This window comes from Symphalangus syndactylus, chromosome 12 (assembly GCF_028878055.3).
Source record: "Symphalangus syndactylus isolate Jambi chromosome 12, NHGRI_mSymSyn1-v2.1_pri, whole genome shotgun sequence".
NCBI lineage: Eukaryota > Metazoa > Chordata > Mammalia > Primates > Hylobatidae > Symphalangus > Symphalangus syndactylus.
In genome coordinates, this window is record NC_072441.2 from 136822829 (window position 1) to 136850325 (window position 27497).

General features: G+C 55.4%; 1 protein-coding gene across 3 annotated transcripts in view; it reads right to left on the reverse strand.

The window, feature by feature from the left end:
• KCNQ4 (potassium voltage-gated channel subfamily Q member 4) overlaps positions 1-27497 on the reverse strand; it is a 56611-nt gene that overhangs the window by 12457 nt on the left and 16657 nt on the right. For 2 of the 3 annotated variants that reach the window (XM_055254812.2, XM_063625162.1), the window contains exons 2-9: positions 10640-10730; positions 9709-9835; positions 9320-9495; positions 8541-8666; positions 8027-8137; positions 7751-7846; positions 5610-5698; positions 3750-3911 (exon numbers count right to left, since the gene is read on the reverse strand). In XM_055254812.2, coding sequence (XP_055110787.1) covers positions 3750-3911; positions 5610-5698; positions 7751-7846; positions 8027-8137; positions 8541-8666; positions 9320-9495; positions 9709-9835; positions 10640-10730 — 978 coding nt within the window. The remainder of the gene's footprint in view (positions 1-3749; positions 3912-5609; positions 5699-7750; positions 7847-8026; positions 8138-8540; positions 8667-9319; positions 9496-9708; positions 9836-10639; positions 10731-27497) is intronic. The other variant, XM_055254813.2, reaches the window with a different exon arrangement.

The following is a 27497-nucleotide window of genomic DNA, read 5'->3' on the forward strand; positions in this document are numbered from 1 at the left end:
TGCAAAATGGCGGGCCTGACCCAGAGACTCCTTAGCTCAACGCTTCAGCTCAAACCATTGCCCACAGCCATGGTTTCTAAGCTATTTTTTTTTTTTTTTTTAGGTAAATAAGATCTTAACTGCTGAACATACCAAATCAAATAAGGCCAACATTTATTGGAGCCAGGTCCAGTTTTAGTGGAAGCAGACCCTATTTACATCGGTATTTTACATCTGAGGAAAGTGAGGTGCAAAGGGGTCAGGTGATTTGCCCAAGGACACACGAATAGTGGGTAGTAGCTAGATTGTGGTCCAGAACCCATGTTTCTAGGAAAAAATACCTCTCAGCAGAAGCACACATGGCAGCCAGGAGCCCTGCCACTCATCTCCTAGCTCCGGGACCCCAGCCCACAGGGCCCCAGAGGCACCTTTGGAAACCCAGGACTCCATGAGCTCAGGCTGCCAAGCATGCCAACAGGGCGAAGCTCACACGGGGCTTTTGGGTTCTGCATGACCCAGCTCTGCCCCCAACCTCAGCTCTGATGTCCGGTCTCAGGGGGGCCAAACTGGGCTGCCAGCTTTTTTCCCCACGCTGTGCTCCCTCTCGCCTCCTTGCTTGGGTCTGTGCTGCTTCGCTGGCCTGGAATGCCCTCCCTGAAACCCACTGCTTTTAGGGCTTCCTCTGGGTTGTGCGCCTGACCCGGGCTCCACAGCCCCTGTGCTTCCTCCCTTTGTTGCACTCATCACACTGAGCTGCAATTACTCTTTGCAACTCTCCGAGGACGATGTTTTATTCATCACCATGTCCCTAGTGCACAGAGCAAGGCCTGGCACAGGGCAGGTACCGAGGAATGCCGTGGAGATGCCGCTAAAAGAGCTGGGGTCCTACAGTTGGCAAAGGTGCCACACCCAGCTCCTTCAGGCATCTGCTAGGTCCCCAGGTGGGTAGCGGGGAGACAGAAAGCTAAGCCCAAGGCCTGGCAAAAGTCAGAGTGAGAAGGACCGTCAGAGGTCCTCTAGTTCAATCTGCCCATTCCACAGACGGACAACTGAGGTCCAAGAAGGGAAGCAACTTGGCCAAGATCACAGAGGGTGTCAGCAGCAGAGCCAGCACACATCCTTAAGGCTCCTGCACGTGCCCCTCCTGGCACCCTGGGCCCATGCCCCAGACCTAGCAGAGGCATCCCAGAAGGGCGAGGGGTTCACCGGGGACCCAAGGCAGACAGCAGGCGGCAGGCACATGCACCTTGTCCTTGGCCCATCCTGTCCCCTCTCCAGCCCCCAAATTGGGTGGGGCAAGGAGGAGTGGGGACGGGAGGAGCAGGCGAGGGGGTACCTCGGTCTCCAGCTGGCGTGGATCCGAAAGAAACTCCGTTTATTATTAAACATCTGGCTGGAAGGTTGAGAACAAGACACGAACAGAGGTTAGTGGGAAAGGGGCTGTGGGCAGAGTGTGGGGCGCTGCCGGGATGGGGCCGGCCTCCAGTAGCTGGTGAGAAAGAAGGACCCCCACCTAAATCATCCTCCAGCCCCATCACCAGAACGTAGATGTTCTCACACTTTGCATAGGGATCCCCTGGGGAGCGTGTTACATATGCAGAAGGCTGTGTCTCTTCTCCAGAGATTCTGATCCTGTGGGCTTGGAGACAGGTCCAGGTATCTGCATTTTGAACAAACACCCCATGGGATGCTGATGCAGGAGGCCTGGAGACCATGGTTTGATAAACTCATTGCAAAACCCTGAAGAGGAGAGGTGCTGGCCCTGGCAATGCCATCCCCCAGGAAGTCCTACTCCTTTAGCACCACTTCCTGTGAGCACGCTTGGCCCAGGTCCATCCCCCAGCACCACCAGAGGTGTGGCCAACTGAGTGTGTATGTGTGTGTGTGTTTGGTAGAGGGAGGGTGTGCTGGCTGGTGGTCTAGACAACCACGATTAATGATATGGCCACTGGGGCCTGAGCCTGGCGACTGATCTACAGACCATAGCTCAGCCCCCCGGGGTCCCTGGGAGAAAGGGCCACTTTACTACCATCACCCTGTGTCCCAGACACTCACCAAGTCCCCTCCCAGGCAGATAGATACGAGGCTGGGAGTTAGTGATAGCCAAGCCCTTAGCAGTAATCTGTTCCTGGGCCCTGGGGGTGTCAGGGACCAGAGGAGCCATGGCGAGTGTACAGGTGCTAGGCCCCAGGCTAATGTCCATTCCCCTTGCCTTCCTATTCAGTCAAGATGAGACCAGAGTGGACTGGAAGCACAGAGAGCCCCGGCTCAGGTCCTGGACAGGATGGCTGGGATACAAAACCTCTTGAGTTTCTGCCTGGAAACTATGTTTGGTAGGGATGAAGGTAAAAATGAGGGACCTTCGGGCAGAGAATCTGAGAGGGGCCCTGCTCTCCCAGGGAGCTCTCAGCCTGGCCTGGCAGTCACGCTTCCCCTCCCTCCAGCCCCAGACCTGGAGGGACTCTGCCTCTCCGCCCACTTCCTGTTCAGCCCCTGGCCCAGAAGTGCCCTCACTGAGAACAGGGAAGGGAGGCTGCTCCCTGCATCCTCTGCACCAAAACTCCTCCCTAGGCCTTTTCGGCCTAGAAACTCAAGAGCACCCAGAGCCCGGATCAGCCTAAACATTGCCGATTTTCTGCCAGGACACACAGGTTCAGAATGACCTGAACACATTCCCCCAGGACACACAGCATCAGGTGGCAGAGGCAAGCTTCCACCACGCCTCCCCTGCTGATCACCGGGTGGCTCGTCTCTTCTCCTATTCTTTGTTCTGGGCCTGGGGCTCAGAAAGACACTGGAGCTCAAAGGCCAGATGTCCATTTGGCTGGTTCAGGGGTGATGTGTGAAGATGAGACAAAACAAAGAGATGGGTAAAGGACGGGGGAAAAAGAATGAGGAGGATTTAACCCCTGACCTCAAAGCTAAACCTCTAGAGCAGCCACTTTCCCATGCTGTGAGTGGACGGGCTTCCCTTATCCAAACATGCCTGAAATTCTTCTCTTTAGGAACGTTTATGTGGGGGTAAGCATTGTTTGTTCTTTGTTCTTCTTTCAAGATTTTGTAAAAAGCTTCAGGAGAGACAGTTCAAGGGGAAAGAGATGGCTGGGAGCGCCAAAGTGTACCTCAGTAAGGAAGGAAAAAGAACCCCAAGAGGACCCTCTGGGATTAGCCAAGTTGCAGACACGGGCTGCACAAGAAAAGAACATTCGTCACTGGCTGAGTTTAGGCAGGTCCTGCAGAGGTCTTGATCACAGAGCTCTCCTTCCAGCTGGCATCTCGTGCCCGAGAGGCGACTTCGGTACTAAGTCCCTCCCAGAGCAACATGCCGGGGGAAGGGGTTCCCTGCCCTCACACCCCAGCACGGTGCCCACGATTACCTGAGCCGTAAGCACCTGTGGCCAGTGGCCTCCTCCTCTGTCCAGCTTCCCGGGAGGGATGGGGGTGCAGGGATGGAAGAGTGAGGGGGACGTGGGAACAGAGAAAGAAAGAGGACAATGCCATGAATGGAGGAGATGATGGGAAAGGATGGCATGGACATCTCTCCCATTCAGACCCTCAGAGCCCCACAGGACAAAAAGGTGAGTCCAGCCTGACCCCTCCAGAGAGGCCCTCAGTCTGTACCTGTCTGGCCCTCTGACGGCCTAGGAGTCCCCCAAACAGGCCCAGACACCCACAAAGTGGCTGAAGGCAGGTCTGAGAGAGGATGAGGACAGAGAATGGAAGAAGAGGAGGAGAAGTAAGAGGAGGTGGCAGCCCCACAGGGCCCCTACCTTTCCCCAGGGCAGAAGGAGGTGCTGCCTGGCCGGTGGCAGGTGGCAACGGGCGGGTAACGGGAGGGTGCTCCGTCGGGTACCGGCGCCCGCCGCACCTCCAGGGGCCGTAGGCCCCCATTGCGGGCCCGTTGCACGTGCTCAAACAAGAGGGCCAGCTCTCTGCAGGAGAGGGCGCCATCAGCGGCAGGCAGGGCCATGGCACCACCCCCTCACCCAGTGGGCACAGAGCTCCTGAGCTCAGATCTTGCCAGGTCCTGCCGCTCTAGAGGTGTTCACTGACAGCCCGGCCAGAATAGGACAGGGTGGACAGTGGGAGACTGGCCTTCCCCCCTCCCTTTCTACCCCCAGTTCCCAAGAAATCCCCAGGGATGCCAGGCATGGATGTGAAGGCTGGCACAGCTCAAGGGCAGCCGTGCAAGGAGCTTACTCTCAGCCCATCAAGCTGACTGCCTGAACATGCCATGCCTGCTCAGAGGCCAGCAGTGGCCCTGACATCCTTTCCCTCCAGATCTGACTCTGGATTTTAAGGGGAGATGGAGGCTGAGGAGGGCGGTGTGACAGGGTGGCTAGCCCAGCTTCCTTCCCCTCCAGCACTCACTCCTGCCACTGGGTTTTTGGAGACTAGATTCGGGACTGTGGCTTCCTCCTAACTCTCCAAGCCATTTCCTGCTGCCATGAGCCAAGGAGGGTATCTTCCCTCTCTCCTGCCTGCCTTCTCATTGTATGGATGAGCAAACTGAGGTCCAGCGAGCAGATGCCCATCGGATCCAGAATCTCCAGACTAGGCTCTTTTCCTCTGGGCAGAGGTCCTAGACCATCCGACCACCCCCACCTCCAGATCTTCCCTCACACACATTGTATTTCTTACAAATCAGCCCTGCCCCACTCTCGAATGCCCGGCCTTGAACAAAAGGCCTCTTCTAATCTAGTCACCTTCCCACTCTGAGGTAAGAGCTTGCCTCTGTCGGGTGGAGAGATGTGGGGGCACCAGTGTGATGCTGGCAGCCCCTCTTCCCGGCCCCTTCTCTCCTGCTTCTCCCCTGGGAAGCCCCTAGGGCTGGGAGGGCGCAGGGATGGGGAAGCCAGGTGCAGCGGCTAGTGGAATCGCGCAACAGCTGCTCCTGGAGAACTAATGAGGCAAAAAAGGCACCCGCAGAAGCGCTGAGCACAGCATCCTGGCCCAGCCGCACGCTTGATGCCCGCCTGCCCATGGGACCGAGCTGGGCTCCATGGTTTTCATTCCCGCCTGAGGGCCTAGCCAGGCACCTGGCCACACGCACCTTTGTGATGCTATTAATAATCCCTCGCGTGGTGCCACCCCCATGCAGTCTTAGCCTGGCCCAGGCCAGTGGGGCAGACCCACTTCTGGGCCCTGAGGCTGCTGACTGGCCCAGTAAAATGGGCACATATTCCTACATGGGGGTTCCGGGCGGGAGCATGCACCTGTCTGGAACACATGTTTCTGCCCATCCCACACTTTCTCCAACCAGCTGCAATATCCACTAACTCTGCCCCCCATGCAGGACTGAGGGGAGACGAGCTGGCTGTATCACTGCCCTAGGTGGCATCACCTATGGGTAAGCATGCACACTGCCAGCACTCCAGGGCCGGGACTCAGCCATGGGGCGGGGCTTCACCAATGCCCTATGTCCAGTGTCCACCCCTTCCCTGGGCATAGCAGAGTGGAATAAAGGACACTGCAGGCTCTGAATTACATGGGATCTGCAGAGCCAGCCCAAGGTGCTCCCCTGGGAGCCATCACCCCCTTTCCACGCTCCAGGGTTGAGTCTCAGCCACTCGTCCTCAAAGGGCATTGCTGCCAGCCCCCCACCCACCCCCACCCCCAGCAGGACCTACCTGAAGGATGGGAGGATACTGTCATAGTAGTACCAGGTGGCTGTCAGGTAGGCCCGGCTCATATCGGTGGAGTACAGGCGCCATGCAGCCTGGTGGTATGGGGGACGTGGGGGATGGGGCATCAGTGAGGCCTCAGTCCCCACCAGCCCTCTCCCCTGAAATAACCCAGTCCTTGGTCCAGTTGTAGGTTACCCTGAGCCAGAGGCCAGTTCCAATTCCACAGCCAACGACAGGGGCAGCCAAGAAAGTAAGGCCTAGGGAGAAATGACTTCCCCGAGGGGCCAAAGCAGATCAGTGTCAGAGCCAGGGGCCATAGAGCATAGAGGTTAAGAGCTGGAGTTTTGTTGTCAGGCAGACATGGGTTTCCAATCCCAGCTCTGCTCCTTATTAGTGAGGACAAATTAAGTAAAGCTTCAGAATCTCCGTTTCTTCACCTGTAAAACGCACATAATACTACTTGCCCACCAGGGTGTTGTGAGGATTAAATGAACAGTTGTATATTAAATGCCAAGCTCAGTGCCTGGCATATAGTAGGCACTTCATGCCAGGTTCCTCTGTTAAACACTCCTGTTATTCCCCTTATCACATTTGATAAATACCTATTCATTGTGTATTTGATTGATATCTTTCTCTCCTCCTAGACTGCAAGCTGTGTCTTGGTTACCACTGCATCCTCAGTGCAAATATAGTGTCTGGCACATGTGGGTGCTTTGCAAATGTTTGCAGAATGTCATTATTATTACTAGCAATGCCACTCCATCTTTCCCAGCTGCCTGTCACTGCCCACGGGAATACTAAGGACTGAGAGGGGAGGAAAAGCGTTACATACCAACCCCTCAGCATCCATGGACTTGCCGAGCTTCCTCTGCAGCAGGAGGGATGAAAGTCAGACAGGAGGAAAGACTGTCCCTTTCCCTCCACGTAGGAAGAGCCAGGGAGGGACTGTGACTGTGGCCATCAGCGAGAGCAGGGAGTTATGGAGGCTGCTAGGCAGGACAAGGCAGAGCTGGGCCCTGGATGCCTCCCTTCTTTGGATGCCTCTTGTCCTTAAGGGGCTGCCACTGCTGACCTCACCAGCCAAGCACCCTCCTAAGACAGGAATATTTTTACTTCCTGCTTGCCTAGGCCCCTGGCATGGGCCGGGGAGCAGCTGCCAGAGCTGTCTCATTAATTATGGGCACCACAATACCAGCTGTCTCTTGGCATGGACAGTGCCAGCCACCTGCCCCTACAATGCCCCTCAGAAGGCCAGCTCCCAGGGGACAGTGGCCATTGTGCCCCAAGAGACGCTAAGAAGAAAAGGCTGAGCTGGTGGCTGGAGATAACAGGGAGAGGGAGGAGGGTTCTACCCTGGGGAGGAGAGATAAGGAGGGGCTGAGTGAGGCTTGGGTTTGGGGCTCAGAGGGTGACAGGCTGGGGAGCAGGCAGAGGTGGACTGGGCCAGTATTGCCTGAAGCATTTCCTGCAAGGAGTTCTCTTACACACACTCCTGACTAGAAAAAGCCAAGGCCTAGTCCCAGGGTCACAGAAAATCACATCCCTGGCCTCAGCCCACACACAGTCACAACACGCCATGGTACAGAGGGAAACTGAGACCACACACTCCTGGCTTCCTACCCACCCCTCTGGCTGTTCCTTCTCTGTCTCCTTGCCCCGCTCAACTTTGCCGGCCCACCCACCTGCTAAATGTTTAGGTTCCTAAAGCCCTGTCTGCACCACCTTCTCTTCATTTGTGTGAGTGCTTGTGGAATGAATGAATGAATGAAGGTGCTGGGAGTGGGGCAGGCTTACTGCTGCACAGCTGATGGGGGCAGCAGTGGGTCTCCACCTGAGGCCTCCGGCCTCCTGTCTGGGCTCCGCCCCTCCCCAGGCCCTGTGAAGTTGGGCTGGAGTTGGGCAGTAGGGCAGCTCTGGCTAGCCCTAAACCAGGCATTTGGTGCAGGGGGAAGTTTCTGGCACTGTCAGTGAGCATCCTGGTTCTGTGTATGACTTGGCATGTGGCCCCAGGAAAGTCACATAGCCCCTTTGAGCTTCAAAGTGGTGTCACAGTTGGGCTGGGGACATGGGCCAGCACACAGGGTTGACACACCAGTGCAGTCACACGGCCCTGCTCCTAGGGCTTCTTCCTGGGCATCTTGTACCTGGATGAGGTTGGCTGCCGGCATCCTCCGCTTCTCGAAGTGCTTCTGCCGGTGCTGCTCCTGGACCTTCAGGGCGAAGCCAGAGCCTAAGATGCCCTAGAGGGATATGGCATGGTTGGGGGAATGTGCTGGCAGTGGTGGGGCAGTAAGAGGCTGCAAGGGTGTCCCCATCCCTGCCCCTCTGAGGTGCCCCAGGCTCCCCAGGCAAATCTGTGACAGGGGCTGAGCAGGTTCCACCCTCAGCCTCCCCCACCAACTGAGCAGGAGGCAACTCACGGCAGGCAGGGCAAAGAAAGAGATGCCCAGTAAGGCGAAGCCAGCAGCCAGGACCCTGCCCAGCCATGTGTGCGGTGTCTTGTCACCATAGCCGATGGTTGTCAATGTAATCTGGAGACACAAACAGGTTACCAGCAGGACTGGTCACGGGGGCCACCTAAGGCTTGTTGGGGGTACAGGCAGGTAGGAGCCTGATCATGAGGGATGGGGCCCGTGGTCACCCACAGGGGCTGGTTAGGGTCATAGATGGACTCTCCCTCTCCTGGGCTGGTCAGGGGAAAGGGGTACAGTCAACAAGGGCTTGATGTGGGGGGCTAGCTGGGGACGGAGACAGGTCCACCAAAGCAGGTTGGGGGGTTAGCATTGGGGCTGGTCTCAGGGGGCTCCCAGCTCTAGTGAGAGGGCAGGGACAGGCCCACTCAACCCTGAGTCAGGAGTCACAATGGGCAGACCTCGGGAAGTTCCCATGGAGGGTCCCAGGGAGAAGGGCAGCCCTACAAAGACCCTCACGCACCGTCCCCCACCAGAGCGAGTCGGCGTAGGAGGAGAAGTCGGAGTTGGCGTCCTTCTCGGCCAGGTAGACCAGGAAGGAGGCGAAGATGAGCACCAGGAACCCGATGTACCAGGCGGTGATCAGCTCCTGCGGGGCAGGCGGAGGGGCGCGGTGAGGAGCGCTGTGCCTGCCTGGGAGATGTGGGGGGCTTCCACACGGGAAGAGGATAAAGGTCCCCCATCTCCCGGAGTCCCAGGCTCACTTTTCTTTCTCAGGGCGACCTTGCCCCAGCCTTCCCGAAACCGCCAGCACTCCCCCTACTCCGACCCCCATTCCCACCCCTACCCCCACCCCGCCCGCCTTCAGTCTCCAGGTTCCAGGCTCAGGACTCCAGCACCCGGCCCATCTTGCCCCGCCCCCCAAGTCCTACTATCAGGCTTCCACCTGGGGCCCACCCTAGCCCCGCTCCAGCCCCATCCTCAGGTCCCACCTCAGCTGCCCACTTTGTGGTACAAGTGGTCCCTTCAAACCCAGAAGCATCCAGGGAAAACCCTCAAGCCCCGCCTCTCCGGCCCCGCCCCCTGATCTGGTCCGGACTCCTAGGCCCGCCCCTACCTAATTCGGACTCCACTTCGCCCCACCCCCTTAGACCCCGCCTCCTGCTCGGGCTCCAACCCCCGGAGGCCCCACCCCTTCCCGGCAAGGAGAGAGCCCCTCTGGCCTCGCCTTCTCCGCCCTGCCCGCTCTGGTCATGCCCCAGGCACGCCCTCGGGCCTCCGCGCGCGGCCCGCAGGCCTCACCTTGCTGTGCGCGTAGACCACTGAGCCCAGCAGCTTCCAGGTGCCGCCGCGGCGGTCCATGCGCACCATGCGCAGGATCTGCAGGAAGCGCATGCTGCGCAGCGCGGACGTGGCGAAGATGTTGCCCTGGGTGCCTGCGGCGATGACGGCCACCGAGGCCACGAACACGATGAAGTCTGCAGGGGCAGTGGCGGTCAGGTCACAGCCAGCCCACCCCGCGCACGGACCCGGAGGCGGGGACTTCTGGGGCTGTGGCAGGGGACTGGGGAGCGAGGGGGAGGGTCCGTTGAATCTGTGCCTGTCTCCAGGGTCAGAGTCAGGATTGGAGTCAAGGCGTCACCCTGGCTCCTGGGGTCAGGGGTCAGGTCGGGCGGGGCGCGCCTCATTACCGATGACACAGAAGGGCTTTCTGGCAAAGCGGAAGCGACCCTGCCATCCTCGGTAGCGGCAGCAGCATCCGGCGGACCAGACCCGGACGATGTACTCCAGGCCGAAAACCACGATCATCACGAATTCCTGTGGGACCAGGGGCCTGAGTTCTGGTCCTCACTCTCCAGAACTGGGGCCCAGGTCACAGCGCGTACCCAGCCAAAAGTCCCTGGGTTAGGGGGACCAGCGCCTCCTCGGACCCCTCTCCTGGAGTTTCCTGGACTTCAGGATTCCGGAGGGCAGGTGGCCCCCTCCGCCTCCTGCAAGAAGACTAAAAGCCCTGGTGTGTCCTCCCCTTCTGGCCCGCATGAGCTGATCGGATTTTTCTGCTCCTCAACATGCCCTCCCCGTCCCAGCGGTCTCAGACTCCCTAACTCTGACTGGGTGACAAAAGGGGTGGCTGGCTGTCAAAACTGAACTAAAATCCACCACACGTGGAGTTTGCAGATTTTTGTCCTGAGAAGGGGTGGAGCCTACTCCTATTCTGGACCCGTCATAAGCCCTTGCGTAGAGGCAGGAGGTCCCCCAACACTTGCTGTAAAGTGGGGATGATACCCAGAGAGGGGCAGCCACAGCTGAGGGAACACAGCACAGCAAGCTGCTCTCTGAGCCATGGTATGAGAAGCCTCTTTGCACCTTCAGCCCTCAGCCCAGACCTGCCACCTCACACAGCCCCCCTCAGTCTCGGACTCCCAGCCCAGAGGTGCCACCTCACACAGCCCCCCTCAGTCCCGGACTCCCAGCCCAGAGGTGCCACCTCACACAGCCCCCCTCAGTCCCGGACTCCCAGCCCAGAGGTGCCACCTCACACAGCCCCCCTCAGTCCCGGACTCCCAGCCCAGAGGTGCCACCTCACACAGCCCCCCTCAGTCCCGGACTCCCAGCACTTACCAAGATGAGGAGACACTCGTTGGCAAGTTCCTGGTGCTCCTGGATAGTGGACAGCACAGACAGCACCAGGCAGCTGAAGACCAGCAAAAATCTGCAATTGCAGCATGAAGGAGAGGGTTAGATTGTTGGAGGGACAGGATGGCCAAGGGTGCCCCTGGCAGGGGGTTACAGAGCCAAGAGAGGAGAACATTATTTTCAGAAAATTATGTGGAAATCAGAATCAGAATTCCCTGGAGTTACGGCTCTGTGCCGGGCACCAAAGGCAGCAGCCCTCAAGCCCCAAGCTACTGGGCCTCACAACTATCTCAATTGCCCCCTGCTGCAGGCTGCAGCTCAGAGAGGTAGTCACTCATCTGTGAGTAGCAGGTCTGTCTGGGCTGGCAGTGGAAATAGACTGACTCAGGGTTCCTCCAGGTCTAGCCACCCACAAGTGGTGGCCTCGGCCCCAGCTTGGTTTCAAGATGTCTTGGGAGAAGTGCCCCAGAGGTCAGCCCAGGGCTCAGGGAAGGTCAGCGGATGAAGGAGGCACCTTCTTTCTTATGCACTCCAAAGTGGCAGGAGCCTGGCCTCATCTGCAGAAGTGGGACAACTGCCCCTGCCTTCATGGAATTAAGTAACGAGATAGCTAGAAAAGGAAAGAGGATCACGGAGGACAGGTAGAGAAGGAAGGATGCGGGGGGAGAGGATATAGGGAGGGGAATTGGGCAGTGTGGAGCTGGGCCATCGAGCCCAGAAACTCCCCTGCAGACAGCGTGAAACTAGAGTGGCCCAGAACCAGAGGCACAGAAATGGAAGGAACTTTAGACCCCAGCACATCCAATGCTTCCCTCATCCCCCATTGCACCACGAGGAAACAGGCCTGAAGAGGAAGAAGGACGCACCCTTTGTCACCCAGTGTGCCCAGGACAAAGCTGAGATTAGAGCCAGGGTTCCCAACTTCCCAGTGGATGGGAAGAGGACCAAGGGCATGAGGAGAGGAGCTGGTGGCCTTGGCGGTATGTGGATGGGTGAAGGAGAGCGAGGTGAGAGGTCACAGGCTGCAGACACAGCAGAGGCAAATGAGGTGGCCCCCAGAAGCACCACTTTTTGGGATGGGGGTGTGCTGAACACGCACACACCCTGGAGGAGACTCTGGAGGGAACAGGCTTCTCTGGAAACACATCTCTGTGTACTGACCCGCCAGCCTCCCCAGATGTCCCCAGTGTCCCCACCTCTGCACCGTTGCTGGCATGGTGCATGCTACGCAGAACACCTCGTGTCTGTGCCTGCGAGACTCTGCTCATCCTCCACGCCTACAGGAACACAAATGCTACACGCTCTACAGAGCCTCTGATTCCCGCACCCCACTATCCCCCCTTCAGAACTGCCAACTCCCGATGCTTGCCTCCCTATGTGTGGCCCACGTCACTTTCTACGTGGCTTTATTTATATTCATGTTTCACGGTGACCTTAAGGACAGCGGCTCGAGGTCAGAGAGACCTGAGTTTGGATCCCAGTCCTGCTTGTGTGTGTGGTTTTGAGAATGTCACCTGCCTTCTCTGAGCCGTCTCCTTATCTATGAAGTGGGGGCTATGGAAGGAAGACATGCAAAGGGCGTGGCACTGCCCTGGCTCACTTACACCTCCTGGACAGGGGCTTCTGACCGTTTTGGGGGGCAAGTGTATCCCAGCAAATGCCCCTGGTTTGAGAAGGTAGGTGGCAGATGTCGGTAAAGTGTTATAAGTGAATGAATTCGAGAAGAGCTTATTCCTCGGCCAGTTCCAGACCAGAGCTGAGTCAGCAAAAACACGGGGCGCGGGAGAACAGAAGAGAAGAGCACCAGCTCCTCATGTTCAATAATTAATCACAAAAAAGGCAGCGGCCACATGTACCTGCATCGGGACTGCAGCTGAAGCAGGGTTTGGGACCAGAAGGGCCCTCCATGAGGTTATCGCATGTAGCCCCTTCCTCGGGGAATGGCCGCAGCTAGGACTTTATAAGCCTTTACCCCGGCCTTGACAGACACCCTCCAGTCCCGTTTCTTAGCTGACCTCAGAAGCTCAGGCAGCAGTGGGCCACTCTGGGGCCTTCTTCTTGAGTGTTTCATTAACACTTTTCTTTTTCCTTTTGCTTTTCTTTTTTCCTTTTTTTTTTTTTTTTGAGAAGGAGTCTCACCCTGTTGCCAGGCTGGAGCGCAGTGGCGTGATCTCGGCTCACTGCAACCTCCGCCTCCCGGGATCAAGCGATTCTGCTGCCTCAGCCTCCCGAGTAGCTGGGGCTACAGGCGCATGCCACCGTGCCCAGCTAATTTTTGTATTTTTAGTAGAGACGGGGTTTCACCATGTTGGCCAGGATGGTCTTGATCTCCTGACCTCGTGATCCACCTGCCTCAGCCTCCCAAAGTGCTGGGATTACAGGCGTGAGCCACCGAGCCCAGCCATCATTAACACTTTTCTTGCCATGTCAGTAATTACACATCTATAAAATTTCCACTACACAGTTTTAAAAAAAAAAAAAGCAGATTATAAAACCTTAACGGCAATGTGATCCCAATGTTTGAAATAGAGATGGTTTTTACACACGTACCCAGAGTCGGCAAGGCTTATCTATGGGTGGTAAAATTAAGTGATTTGGCTTTTGTTTTGCTTTCTGCTTATCTGTATTTTCAATTTTTTTTTTTTTTTTCTTTTTGAGACAGGGTCTCACTCTGTCAACCAGGCTGGAGTGCAGCAGCATGATCATGACTCACTGCAGCCTTGGCCTCCTGAGCTCAAGCCATCCTCCTACCTCAGCCTCCTGCGTAGCTGAGACCACAGGCACATGACACCACACCCGGCTAATTTTTAAATTTTTTCTAGAGATGGGGTTGAACTATGTTTTCCAGGCTGGTCTCAAACTCCTGGGCTCAAGTGATCCTCCTGCCTCTGCCTCCCAGAGCTGGCAGTGTGAGCCACTCGCCCAGCCAGTATTTCCTAATATATTTTTTAGAACAAACATGGGTTGTTTGGGTAATAACAAACTAATATAAAATTTAAAATGCAGGCCGGGCGCGGTGGCTCATGCCTGTAATCCCTGTACTTTGGAAGGCCGAGGTGGGTAGATCGCAAGGTCAGGAGATCGAGACCATCCTGGCTAACACGGTGAAACCCCGCCTCTACTAAAAATACAAGAAATTAGCCAGGCGTGGTGGCGGACGCCTGTAGTCCCAGCTACTCGGGAGGCTGAGGCAGGACAATGGCATGAACCCAGGAGGCAGAGCTTGCAGTGAGCCGAGATTGTGCCACTGCACTCCAACCTGGGTGACAGAGCAAGACTCCATCTCAAGAAAAAAAAAAAAAGAAAAGCCAACTTTGGATCCTGCCCCACCCCTTGACCACAGTCGCCTCACACCTTTAGCAGGTGTGAGGATGTGGCAGCCTCTCCTGGGTGTCCAGCTTGTGTGTCCAAATGCCTGCTCAATGACTCTTCTTGGATGTCTGGTGGCCTCTCAAACCCAACACCTCCAAACACCAGTTCTCAATTTGTCCTCAAGTCCTCCTCACCGCCAGCCTACCCATCTCAGCAACGGCCCCGCAGCTCCCCCAGGGCTCAGGCCCCTTGATTCTTCCTTTCCTTCCCCCCTGCACATCCCCTTCTGAGCAAATTCCATTGGCTCTACCTTCAGAAACTATCCCTGGGCAGGCCAGGTCACCATCCCAACCAAGCCGCCACCATCTGGCACCTACCTGGCCTCCCTGCCTCCACTGCGCCTGAATGTGACCACTCTCTTCAACGCAGCCAGAGTCATCTTCCCATAATGCACAGCTGGAAACCATCACTCTCCACAAAACTCTCTTCAGACTTCCATCGCACTTAGAGAGGGATAGTCCAACTCCTCGGCACTGACAACAAGGCCCTGCAAGGTCTGTGCCTCCACCCCCGCCTCCGAACTTGACCTCCTGCACTCTCCTGCTGGCTCACTGCACCCCACTTATTCTGGCCTCCTTGCCAGTCCTGGAACACACCTAACATATTTCCACCTCCAGGCTTTGAACCTGCTTTACTGTTTCCTCTGCCTCACCCAGGTCTGTTCCAATGCCACTTCCTTGGAGGGGCCTCCCCAGCCATCCCCTCTCTGAAAGAATGGCCTCATCTCCACTCTCTTGCCCCTTATTCTGACTGACTGATTGCTTGATTGATTTCACAGCACTATTGAAAGACTAACTAAATGAATAGCAGGAGTTCACTGTAACCAAACATCAAAACAGCATGTTACCAAGCCAAAGCCTCCAGTTTGTACCCACTGAAGAGGTCCCCAAAGCACATCCATCCCTGACTCCTCTGGCTGCCCCATGTCTTTCCTAAAAAGGCACGTCTCTGACCTTGACCATCTCCATTTGGCGGACGCTGCTTAAAAAGCCCCCGAACTTCACTTCTCCCTGCTTTAACCCACTGGCTAAGAGTTTCTATACCCTTGATACTCTCATTACATTTGAAGGGATGTACTTGGACTAATAGAAAACACCCTGGGACGAGGCGCAGTGGCTCACACCTGTAATCCCAACATTTGGGAGGCCAAGGTGGGAGGATTGCTTGAGTCCAGGAGATCAAGACCAGCCTGGGCAACATTCTGAGATGCTGTCTCTACAAAAAAAAAATCAAAACAAAAATTAGCCAGGCATGGGGGTGTGCACCTGTGGTCCCAGCTACTCAGGAGGCTGAGGTGGGAGGATTGCTTGAGCCAGGGAGGTTGAGGCTACAGTGAGCTGTGATCTTGCCACTGCATTCTAGCTTGGGGGACAGAGCCAGACTCTCACTCTCAAAAAAAGAAAAGATCCTGTGTTCCAGGCACCTGAATAATTATCCGTATCTTCCAGCTGAGGAAATAGGGCTCAGGGAGGGATAGACTTGTTCAGGATCACACAGTGAATCAGTGGCAGAGCTGCAGCTAGAACCCCAGCTCCGGCTGACCCTCAAGCTGCCTTGGCCTTCCTGGAGGGGGGGTGGTCCTCACACAGGGGCAGCAGAAGAGAGATCAGTATCCGGAGGTCACGGGTAGAGGAGACAAGTGAAGGAGCCCCTTAGCTGGGGTCTCATGCCTGCCACTAGGGTGTAGCTTCATTCATCCAACAAAGGACTTTCTAAGGATTCTCTCTGGCCCCCTCTGGGACCTCAGTTTCTCCATCTATACAAATATAGATGAAACATGGGTGCTGGCTGACCTGGGCCCTCTCTAATCTCCCCAGCAGACAGGCCAGACTAGCGGCCACTTTCTAGGACATCTTTGCCCATCATGTCTGCCTGCAATTTGTGGCCCATGTTCTTTCTCCCTGCCCAGCCCAGGAGGCAGAATGAGACAGGCGGGTGTTGCCTGGCTGGCTGTCCCCAGCTGGGCTGATCAGAAGGCTTATATAACCTTTCCTCTCCATTTCCCCTGTCTCCCCATCCCATGACTATACCACTCATTCAGGAGGGAGCAAGAGGAATAGAGACGAAAAAGTGAATGGTTTGCTTAGATTTGTGATTTTCAAACTACGGTGGGTGTCGGAGTCACCTGGAGGGCTTATTAAAATGCTGATTTCTGGGACCTATTCCTATAGTGTCTGATTCAGTAAGTTTGAAGTGGAAAATTTGCATTTCTACAAAGGTCCCTGGGGTTACTATTGCTGCTGTTATGGGGACCACACTTTGAGAATCACTGGCTTAGCTGATGGGAGCAGTTGCAGCTGACTCAATTATTAGCCAGCTCAGCGCTTTTTAAACAACTGCAATCACTGCCTTCTCCCCATTTATACCTCCTCAAGTCGCTGTCCAGAAGCGGCCACAGGGCAGGAGGAGGGGGAAAGCTCTGCTGGGGAGGTGGCTCTCATGCTGTGACCTGAAGTAATAACCATAACTGCTCCTGCTGGCCAAAGGCTTCCTATTGGCCAGGCACTGTGCCAAGCCCTCTACATGCATGTTCTTAATCGGTTCTCACAATAACCCCATGGAACCGTACCGCAATCACCCTGATAAGGAGAGGGTGGTTCAGAGGCATATACTATGGTGACTGCAGAGCTCTGTGAATATACTAAAATCCTCTGAATCGAACACTTTAAAAGGAGGAATTTTACAGTATATGAATTATATCTCAATAAAGCTGTTATTCAAATGAGAAAAGAAAGGTATGACTTGTCCAAAGTCATAAGAGCAGGACCTGAGCCCAAGACCACCTGGACCACCAGGCCCTACTAATGCTCTGAGCCTCAATTTCGCTGTCAGAAACACATACAAAGGTGGGGGACAACTCAGGGATGGCTAAGGTCCCTGTAGCTTGGTAGCTCTCCAGCAGTGGGGTGGAGAGGATCGGCCAGCAGCTCAGCTCCAGATTCTCTGGGGATGTCCCTGGATCCAGCTCAGGTCTCTCTCTTCATACCCACTGGGCATTTGCCCAGTGTCCACGGCTCTCTTTCCTTCTCTCGACATGTCTAACGTGTCCCTGGAAGGACAGCTGCTGGGGAGGCCAGGCCAGAGAGATGGGGATATGATGGGGGTAGGAGAGATGGCAGGGCATCTCACAGCAGTAGAGGTTGTCACCTGACCGCTCTGGGCTATATTCACTTCAGACACCTACACTCAGCCAGGTTTATTGTAAAACCAGAAATGAATAATGCAGGTCCCAAGGAATTAACAACCCAGAACATAACACAGTGGTAACAGGATGGACGAGGCCATGATAGTGTACTCAAGGGGTTGGGGAGAGTCCCAAGGAGCCTTCTGCACAACCAAAGTGGAGGGATCCGTGAAGACTTCTTGGGCGAGGTAACTGGACAGGGGTGCGGGTGTCCCAGGCAGAGGAAGCAGGATGTGCAAGCAGTGGGAATGTGGCCGTTGAGGCAGCCCAGAACGGCCAACAGTTCCGGATGGTGTGGCCTAAAGTGAACGGGGCAGCGGAAAAACCAGAGAGGGCCAGAGCCAGGGGCCTTGAGTGGCACTCTCAGGCACTGTGAACACGATCCCAAAGGCAATGGGGAGTCATTGTGGAGTTCTTTTTTTTGAGACGGAGTCTCACTCTGTCGCCCAGGCTGGAGTGCAGTGGTGTCGGCTCGCTGCAACCTCTGCCTCCTGGGTTCAAGAGATTCTCATGCCTCAGCCTCCCGAGTAGCTAGGATTACAGGTGCCCACCACCACGCCCAGCTAAGTTTTGTATTTTTGGCTGGTCTTGAACTCCTGACCTCAAGTGATCCACCTGCCTCGGCCTCCCAAAGTGCTGGGATTACAGGCGTGAGCCACCGCACCCGGCCAGTTGTGGAGTTCTAAGACAGGAAATGACACAGTCCAATTTGCGTCTCAGGACCACTTGGGGCAGTACACAGAATAGATCAAAGGAGATAAGACCCAGCAGAAAGACCAAGAAGGCTCCACAATAGCTCAGACGAGAGATGACTGTGGCCTGGCCCGGGGTGGTGGCAGCAGGGAAGAGGAGTGGATGGGTTGGAAAACACTGCAGGAATTAGGGCTCGGTGATTAACTGGAAATGGGAACTATGAAGGAGAACAACTTCTCTATTTCTGGTTTGGGCATTGGATGGATGAAGGTGCCATGAGTGCCTTTACGGGACGGGGGAGACCCCAGTGGAGGAGCAGGTGTTGGGTGGTGGACATGTTGAGAGAGAGAGGGCTATGGGCACTGGGCAAACACTCCCTGGGTATGAAGACAGAGACCCAGCTGGAAATGCAGATCTGGGGGACATCAGGGTAGAAGTGGTGACTGAGGTCACGGGAGCAGCTGAGACAGTCCAGAGAGCTTGTGGCAAAGTTAGAGGAGGACCCGATGGAGCCCCAGCAGTGCAGCAGGAACAGAGGCCCTCTATGCAGACTGGGAGGGATAGCCAGAGAGCTGGGAGGGAAAGCAGAAGAGAGAAGTGTCAGAGAGGCCACGTGAAGAACATGTTTCAAAGCGGGAGTGGACAACAGTGTCAAATGCTGCCAAGAGGTCAAGTGAGATAAGGCGTGAAAAATGTCCCCTGGATTTGGTGACATATTGGTCACTGGGTCCCTTGGCAAGGGCAGCCTTCTCTCAGAAGGAGAGGAAGACCAGAACAGGCCCAGATAAAGTGAGAAAGGGGAGGGGCAGTGAAAGGTAGAGATAGTAGATGTAGGTTTAACTATTTGAAGATGTTTGACTGCAAAGAAGAGATCAGAGATCGTAGCTGGAGAAGGATGCAGGGCACAGGGAATCTTTTTCTTTTCTTTTAAGATGAGAGAGCCAGAGTGGAAGGAGCCAGGAGATCAAGAAGGAGAAGTTGAAGATGCGGGGAGACAGAGGGAGTGATCAATGAAATGAAGTCCCCAAGGAAGATGGGAGGCTGGGATCCAGAGCCAGGGAGGAGCTGGTGTGGAATAAGAAGGATCCCTCCAGCTTCCACAGGGACAGGAAGGCATGTAGGTTGGAGGAGGCTGTGGGAAGGGAGGAGGCCGACAGCCCCTACTCACTGGGGGCTGCTCTGGGAAGAAGAGGCAAGGCCCAACTCTCAGAAGTGGGCAGGAGGGTGGGGTGGGGGATCTGAAGAGATGGAGGAGGTATGGAGCTGGGAGAGGAAGGTGGGAGAAAAGGCCATGCCTGGAGAGGGGTCCCATGGGAGCACAGGACCATTATCCTCAGCAGCGAGGATGGCTCTTCAGACCTGGAACATCACAGGCACTCAACACTGCATTTCAGGGTTTTATTTAGGTTTTTTGTTGCTGTTTGTTTTTAAGCCTTGATTATCCAGTAGGAAGCAGCCTGTGTGAGAAGAGGACCCCTCCACACCCCCAACTATCCACCAAGGCCAAAGTAAATACAGATCCAGGCCTTGCCCCCTCCTTCCTCCAGAGCCTCCTTCCTTCCCTCGTCTTTCCAGCGTCCCTCCCAAACTGAGCCCTGCCAGTGTCTGGGGACTGCCCAGCCACCAGCAGGTTCCCTGATTTCTTTTCTTTTGAGACAGGGTCTTGCTCTGTTGCCCATGTTGGAATGCAGTGGTGCAATCATAGCTCACTGCAGCATCACTCTCCCAGGCTCAAGAGATCTGCCTGCCTCAGCCTCCTGAGTAGCTGGGACCACTACACCTGGCTAATTTTTTTGATTTTTTTTAGTAGAGACAAGGTCTTGCTATTTTCCCAGGCTGGTCTCCAACTCCCAAGCTCAAGTGATTTGTGCATCTGGCCTGGAGAGCGTGTGACTCTTTCCTTGCCCCCTAGACCAGGGCCCAAAGGCAGGGCTCTGTTTTCCCTCAGCTGGGGGACCCTGAGGCCAGTCTGTCCTCATTCAGCTAAGGTCCCTAGAGGGCAGAAGCTATGGCCACCACCACCTTCTGGAAGAAAGGGGCTCCTTAAACCCCAAACCAGAGCTGATACTGAAGAAGGGACTTCAGCTAGACTTGACAGGCACTTCCTGACAAGGGGGGCAGCCTGGAGGTCCCCAGACTCTTCTAGGAAGAGCAGGCACTTACTTTCTCCTGCAGGGGAATAAGGGGAGGTGCAGTAAGCCAGGATTCAGAGCGAGGCTCTTTCCAAGAATCCTCAGGGGCTGGGAGGAGAAGTTTCCTCTGATCCAGCGATTCTAAATATGGCAAAGGGAGCAAGAGCACGTGACCCAAGGCCCCACACCAGGGCCGCCGCCACTGCCGCTGCTGCTTCTCTGGGCCAGAGGCTTGCGCTGGGGCTTAGAGATTGCAATGGGGCCCTGATGGAGCCTCAGTTTCCCTGTCTGCAACATGTAGGTGGAGCACTACTCAGTAATGGCCAAAGTCCCTTCCGCCTTGTGACTCTCCAGCAGTGGGGTAGAAAGGAGAGAGTTGGCCCTCAGCTGAGTTTCTCTGAGGCTGTCCCTGGAGGGACAGCAGCCGCCAGCACATAGAACAAACTATGAAAAAAATGCCCCCTCTTGGAGGATGGCTTAGAAAAAAAGCATTCCCGTTAGCCTGACAAGTTATAAAAACTTGACCCCTCTAGACAGACCCATTAGCACAGGCATCCCTTCCTCTGGGCTGCCCCACCCCTGGGCACAGGCTGGATTCCAGCACCCCTCAGCCCTCTCAGCCGGCCCCTTTGTGGCGCCCAGACTGCAGAGCGACACATGACAGCCCTGCGGTTGGCTCCACAGCACTCTCCTGGCCGCCACAGATTCATGGAGAGCTGGAGACTGACCCAAGAAGGGCCCACCCATAGGTTGGGCTGAGCCAATCGGATTGTCTTTCGCAGGAATGGAACTAAGAAGCACAAAGGAAAGTTGGCAGAGGTGCAGAGAGATGGGCCATGAGACTGCACTACACTGGAACCGCATCCCCCTGCTCTCTATCCCATGAATCCAAAATGTGCTTTCTGCCTTGAAGCCTCCACAGAATTCTTCTCTTTCCTTACCATATCTGTCCTCTACCTCCAGAAGCCAATTTTTCTTTTTCTTTATCCCAAATGTGATAGTATAGACGCCAGTTTTTATTGAGCCAGCTTGAATGGTTTCTGTCCCACGGGACATGAAAGGCAGTGTCTTCTAGACAAGGTGTTTGATGAGGAATAGCTTCCTCCTCTCCCACCTGCACCAGCTCCAAACCTTCCGACTTGTTCTGTCTGCTTCCTTCTGCCGTGCCAGCCTGCCTACCCGTTGCACCAGGTCAGTGGGCTGAGCAATGTGTTGACAAGAGCCAGAGTGGGACAAAGAGGACACAGGGGCATCCATCTGTTGGGATTGGCCAGACAGAGCTGACTTCTCAAACAGGGAGGCGTGGACCCTCCCAAGCAGGATGCCATTGAAAGGAAGGGGAACCATGGAGTGGAATTTAGGCAGCCAGGATTTGAGAAACTCAAGCAAGATGGCTAGTGGAAACCTTCCCTCAGTTCCACTGAGCAGCTCCGTGCAGATTTGGTTGGCTCAGTTTTACATGCTGGCTTTGGCGTAAAAATTTCATGTAAGGCAGGGCGTGGTGGCTCACGCCTGTAATCCCAGCACTTTGGGAGGCCTAGGCAGGTGGATCACGAGGTCAGGAGATGGAGACCATCCTGGCTGACACGGTGAAACCCCGTCTCTACTAAAAATACAAAAACTTAGCCAGGCGTGGTGGCGGGCGCCTGTAGTCCCAGCTACTCCGGATGCTGAGGCAGGAGAATGGCGTGAACCCAGGAGGTGGAGCTTGCAGTGAGCTGAGATTGCACCACTGCACTCCAGCCTAGGAGACAGAGAGAGACTCCGTCTAAAAAAAAAAAAAAAAAAAAAAAAAAAAATTCATGTGAACAAAGAGCTTTGCTGTTTTTTTAAAAAGTGTGAAATCCACTGACTTGTGGGCCCAGGCCCAAACTCCTTAGCATGATTGCAAGGAAAGCCCCACCCACCAGGCCAACTTGCTCTTCACTAGCCGGTACCCAACCTGACACTTGGCACTGCATTATCATAGCTCTGTCCCTGACCATGGCAAACGGGCTCTTTTCCCCTCCCCACCTTTACTCATGCTGTGTCTGAGCTTGAGCTCAGACTGGCGGGGTTAGGTCGGAGCCCCCACCTCATGCTCCCTTAACCCCCATCCCACCTCCAGAGGGAAAAGCAAATCCAACACATCTGAGCCAGAAGGATGCCTGCTGTGTTCCAGAACCACCAGGAAAGGAGTGATCCCAGAGTGGAATGAGCAAGGGGAGAGTGGTGGGGGGTGAGGGCAGAGAGGCAGGGGAGGTGGAAAGCGGACCATCTACTGGCTATGGTGAGGATCTTGGCTTTTGCTCTGAGTGAGATGGGGAGTTTGAGCAGGGAGTATCTCAATCTGCCTTATGTTTAAAAAGATCACACAGGCTGCTGAGTGAACAGACTATGGTGCGGGAGCGGGGAGGAGGGAGCAATGGCGTTTGCCCCATTGTGAGTTGGAAAGTATAATCCTGGCAAGAGATGCCACTGACTTTTGTTTGTTTGTTTTGTTTATTTTTATTTTTAAGAGATGGGGTCTTGTTATGTTGCTCAGGCGGGATTATAGTGGCTATTCACAGGTGTGATCCCACTACTGGTTAACACGGGAGTTTTGACCTGCTCCATTTCTGCCCTGGGCCAGTTCATCCCTCCCTAGGCAACCTGATGGTCCTCTGCTCCCAGGAGGTCACCATATTGATGCCAAACTTAGTGCGGACACCTGATTGGCATAGCTCACCACAGCCCAGAACTCCTGGGCTCAAATGATCCTCCAACCTGAGCCGCCTGAGTAGCTGGGACTACAGGCACATGCCAAATCACCCTGTGTGAATTTTTTTTTTTTTTTTTTTTTTTTTGGGACAGGGTCTCACTCTGTTACCCAGGCTGGAGTGCAGTGGTGCAATCACGGCTCACTGCAGCCTCAACCTCCTGGGCTCAAGCAATCCTCCAGCCTCAGCCCCCTGAGTAGCTTAGGCCACAGGTGGGTGCCACCATGCCTGACTAATTTATATTTATTTTTTGTAGAGACAGGGTCTCCCTATGTTGCCCGGGCTGGTCTCGAACTCCTGGGCTCAAGCAATTCTCCTGCCTCCATCTCCCAAAGTGCTGGGATTACAGGCATGAGCCACTACCAGCCGATGATGGTGACTTGTATGAGGGGAAGCGGAAGTGGCAAGACGTGACCAGATACTGGCTATATCTGGGCACTGAAAGGTCCCTTAGAGATTAACCAACCTTCTCATTTATAGATAGGGAAACTGAGTCCCAGAGAGGGGCCTGGCTTACCTGTGATCATACAGTAGATCGAAGACAGAGTTGGGTCTGGCACCCAGATTTCCTGATTCCTAATGCAATGTTCTTTGGATTTCTCCTCTTTCTGTAGAAGGACTCAGGCACCTGCCTCTCACTCCCACCTCAAAAATTCCCTCATCCTGGGGCCAAGATAGGACCTGCCCCTGCCCTTCCTGCTGCATGTGACTTTGTGGCACTGGGTTCAAGCATTGCCCAGTTTCCCAGCTACTTGAATCTGGCAGGGGTCAGGGTAACCTCAAAGGAGCCTTCTGTCCTCTGAGTCAGCAGAACCTGTGCACTATATTGGGGGAGGGAGAGGGAGGGAAGAGTCCAAGACAAGGGAAAGAGTTAGTCCCTGCCACTGGGTTCTCAGTACTTCCAGGGCAGAGAGAGCACCAAGAGCTGACAGGGTTGAAGAGGAGCACCTCGGAGGGCAGAGTCCCCTGGGGAGCTCAGGTGCCAAGACTGAGACCAGCCCAGGAGTTCTGTAGACTCAGCCATTGAGGACCCCACCCAGTGGGTGGTTTGTGGACACAATGAGGAAGAGGGGTTTCAATGCCTTTGTTACTAATAAGCAAAGCAGCATGCAAACTCACAGGCCACACCTGGGGCATCTGGTTACAGCTGCCCTGAGAGCCATGCTCCCAGTGGGAACCCCAAATCCAGGACCAGCCAGACTGAATCCAGTGGGCTTTTGCAAGCTGGAAAAGGCTTGCTGTGTGACTTGAGGCCAGGAGCACAGCTTCTCTGGGCCTGACCCACAGCTAAGGTGGAAGGGTGGTTGGGAGGGTCTTTAACTGGAAGCTGGGAGGACATCTGCTGATACTCTTCTTAGTTTCCTCCGCCTGTAAAGAGAAAGGCTGCCCAGCCTGCAGGCCCAGCTGATGGAGGCAGGATCCTGAGTGGTGGCTGTGAGAGAGGTATCAGGATTGGAGGGCAGCAGAGGGAGAAGCAGAAGGGCGTGGACAGAGCTAGAAAGCTGGGTCGGTGGGTTCTCTCTCCTGACTCTGCCACCAGTCAGCTGAAGACTTGGGAAACTGTGTCTGAGTCTCAGCTTATTCCTCAGTGGGAGGAAGGGATTGGGTGGGAGTCTCTGAGGGCCCTATTTTTTGCTGATCCATCTGGGACTGGCAGCGAGGCCGTGGACGGCTTCTGAAGCTGCCAGTCCTCAGGGACTTCCGTGTTCTGGGAGGCTCCAGAAGAGGGTCTTTTACATTTCATTTACATGGAAAGTTTAGAGGGACCTCCTTCTACCCCCAAAACCCTCGCATAATTGAATAATAAGCAAAAACTTCCAGTAACTTACTAACCACAGAAACGGTGCTGGAGATAGGGAGAAGGGGACAAATTGTATCTCTGGTCCTGATATCCCCTCCTCTTCTAAATGAGGCAGACAGTCCCTAAATAGATCGCAGGCAAAAGGCTGGGTTTGAATTCTGCTCTGCTGTGCCTTGGCTGTGTGACCTTGAAAAAGTTAATTGTTTCTCTGGGGACTCAGTTTTTTCGTCTTTGTAATGGGACCAATGATCCCTGGTCCAGCAGTCTGGAGGCAGGGGTCTTCCCGCAGGTGAACCCGCAGAGGAGTTGCAGAAAGGCTTGGGTTCACGTAGGGACAACGGAAGCAGACACCCGGCGCGACTTCTCGGGAGAGGTACGGGTTTCTGCGGGGAGGGCTCCTGGGGGACTCCTCCCCGAGCACAGCCCTCGGCCCCCTTTTCTCCACCCGGCCTCCTTCTCCTCAGCAGGGGCGCCACTGCTCTGCACTTCCCGGGTGCCCCCAGCCCGCCTCAGCGAGGGCGGGGCTTACGGGAAGGGGCGGGGCATGTCGGGGGCGGGGAATGGTGGGCGGGGCTCTTGCGTCCCCGCGAGGGGCGGGGCTTTGCCTATACCAGGCCCCGAGAGCGGGAGGGGCGGGGGCGGTGCTGCGGCTCCGGTTACCTCCCCGCGGCCTCCCCCACCCGGCCGGCTACTTTTTCCGTTTCCAAATTAACAATTGAAAACGCGGCGGCCTGAAAGGCGAGCAGCGGGCCAAGCGGAAAGTGTGAAGGTGCCGCCGCGTCCCCGAGGCCGGGGTCGGAGAGGGGGGACGCGACGCCACCGCCGCCCCGACCTCGCCCTCCCACCGACGCCAAATGCGGGGACTGCGCGCCCCAAGACCCAGAGGAGCCCAAGCCCCTGAGCTGAGTCCTGGTCTGATCCGGCCGCTGGTGCCGTTCTGGCCAGGGTCGCAGAACCCAGTGCCCAGGCTCGGGGTGGTGCCAGCCCCAGAGGGGACATGGGGTGGGGCGTTAGGGCTGGGTTTCCACTCTCGAGGCTGAGTGCCCAGGTGGGGCAGGTGCCAGGCAGCACCCTCACAGCACCATCCTAAAGGGCTCTTGGAGTAGGTAGTTTCACGTGTGACCTCAAGTAAGTCATTTCACCTTACCGAGACTCAGTTTCCTCATCCGGAAAATGGGAAGAGAAGACGCACCGACCATACAGATAGTGCAGCATAAATTACACAATAGGTGGCAACTGTTACTCTCTTGCATGGGTAATGATGATAATATTGAGTCCCAAGCCCCCTTCCCCCTCCCATCACAGCCAAAGGAGTCGTCCACCAAGGGAGAATGCTGGAGCTGAGGTCCGGTGTTCTGGTCCCCTCGCCTCCTCAGGACCTCCCCAAATCCCACCTGACAGATAAAGAAATCAAAGTCGGGTCCTTGCAAAGGGCTCAAAGTCAGGAGTGAGTAGGAAGAACTAGGCCTGAGCCCAGGTCCTGGCCCCGAGGCCCAGGCTGTTCTTACAGAGATGGGTGCTCCCTGGGGCCCGGCATCCTGGGCATGACACCCCTACTCCTCTGTCATGGTCCAGAGAGGTGAGTGCTGACACAGGGCAGCTGGAACAAATGAGTAGGTAATGGGAAGAGTCCCTGTTCCCAGGCATCCAGCCCAGGCACAGGTGCCAGATGGTAGACACCAGGGATAGATACAGTTCCTGGTCCTCCCGCCCCCGCCAATGTAAGCTCCATGAATGCAGGTACTTGATCTTGTTCCTACTTTCTCTCCAAAACCTAGTGCAGGGCCTGGTGCATTGTAGGTTCTCAATAAATGTTGAGTGAGTGAATGAATAAATGAACGAATGAGTAGTCCAGCCAGCTGGGAAAAGCCTCTTATACAACTGCGGCCTCTTGCCTGGCCACTTGTGTGAAGTGGCCTGCTTTGGGGAGGGGGTTTAGGGTGAGTGCCCCTCTCCCCAGCCTGGAGACCTAGGGCAGTGGAATAGCAGGAGAAAACAAAAACTGAGACAGAACAAAGGAGGAGGAGATAGGAGATGTGGTCCCAGAAAGCAGAGTTAAGATCCCCTATTTATTCCTAGCCCCTCAAGTCCCATTCCTGGCCAGCCCAGGACTCACCCCCATTCCCCTTCCCCCCAGCCAGCCTCTCACTGACCACCACAATTCCAGCCCCCCATCCCCAACTCCAGTCCACTTACCTTGCAGTCTGAATGCCTCTTCCTCAGCCCCTACCCCATTTACAATCCTACAACAGCTTCTTACTGTTAAAATAGAAAACCCAAGCTCCTTAGACCAGCGTTTGAGGCTGTACACACATCCCAAGCACCAGCGACACTCGACTTCTCCACTCCCTGTACGTTTCCACCTTGGTGGCTTTTGTGCTGTCTCCCCTTCTTGGGCCGTCTCTCTTCCACCCCGTCAATCCATGATTGGCTTTGAATAGAAGAGCTTCTCTAGCCCCTGGTTAGGATCCCAGGGCCCCTGTGGGCCCCCTCGGGCGCCCCTCCTCACACTATTCTACAAGAGGGGGAGTGTTCCTACCCGCTTACTCCTCACCGAGATCCATCCCTCTAGGGCAAGGCCAGTCTGGCTCCTCCACAACCCCCAGGCCGGCCCCAGCTGATGCTCAGACAGTGTCTGGAGAGTGAACAGAAAGATGTAGTCACCAGGGCCTTGAGCTTCAGCAAGTGGGACTTCCACACTGTCCTGTGAAGCCTGAGAGTTCTGGGTAAGGCTGTCTTGGGGTTGCTGCAGAGGTAGGTGGGTGGGTGGAAGGAGGATTGATGCAAGCTCACTCCTAACTCTGGCAGGACTGGGGAGAGAGTATAAATGGAGACCCACATACCATAAGTCTAAATATTTAAAGGTTTCAATCAAGTTAACAAACTTTTAAATAAAATTCGCTCTATCCTTCCTGACACATAT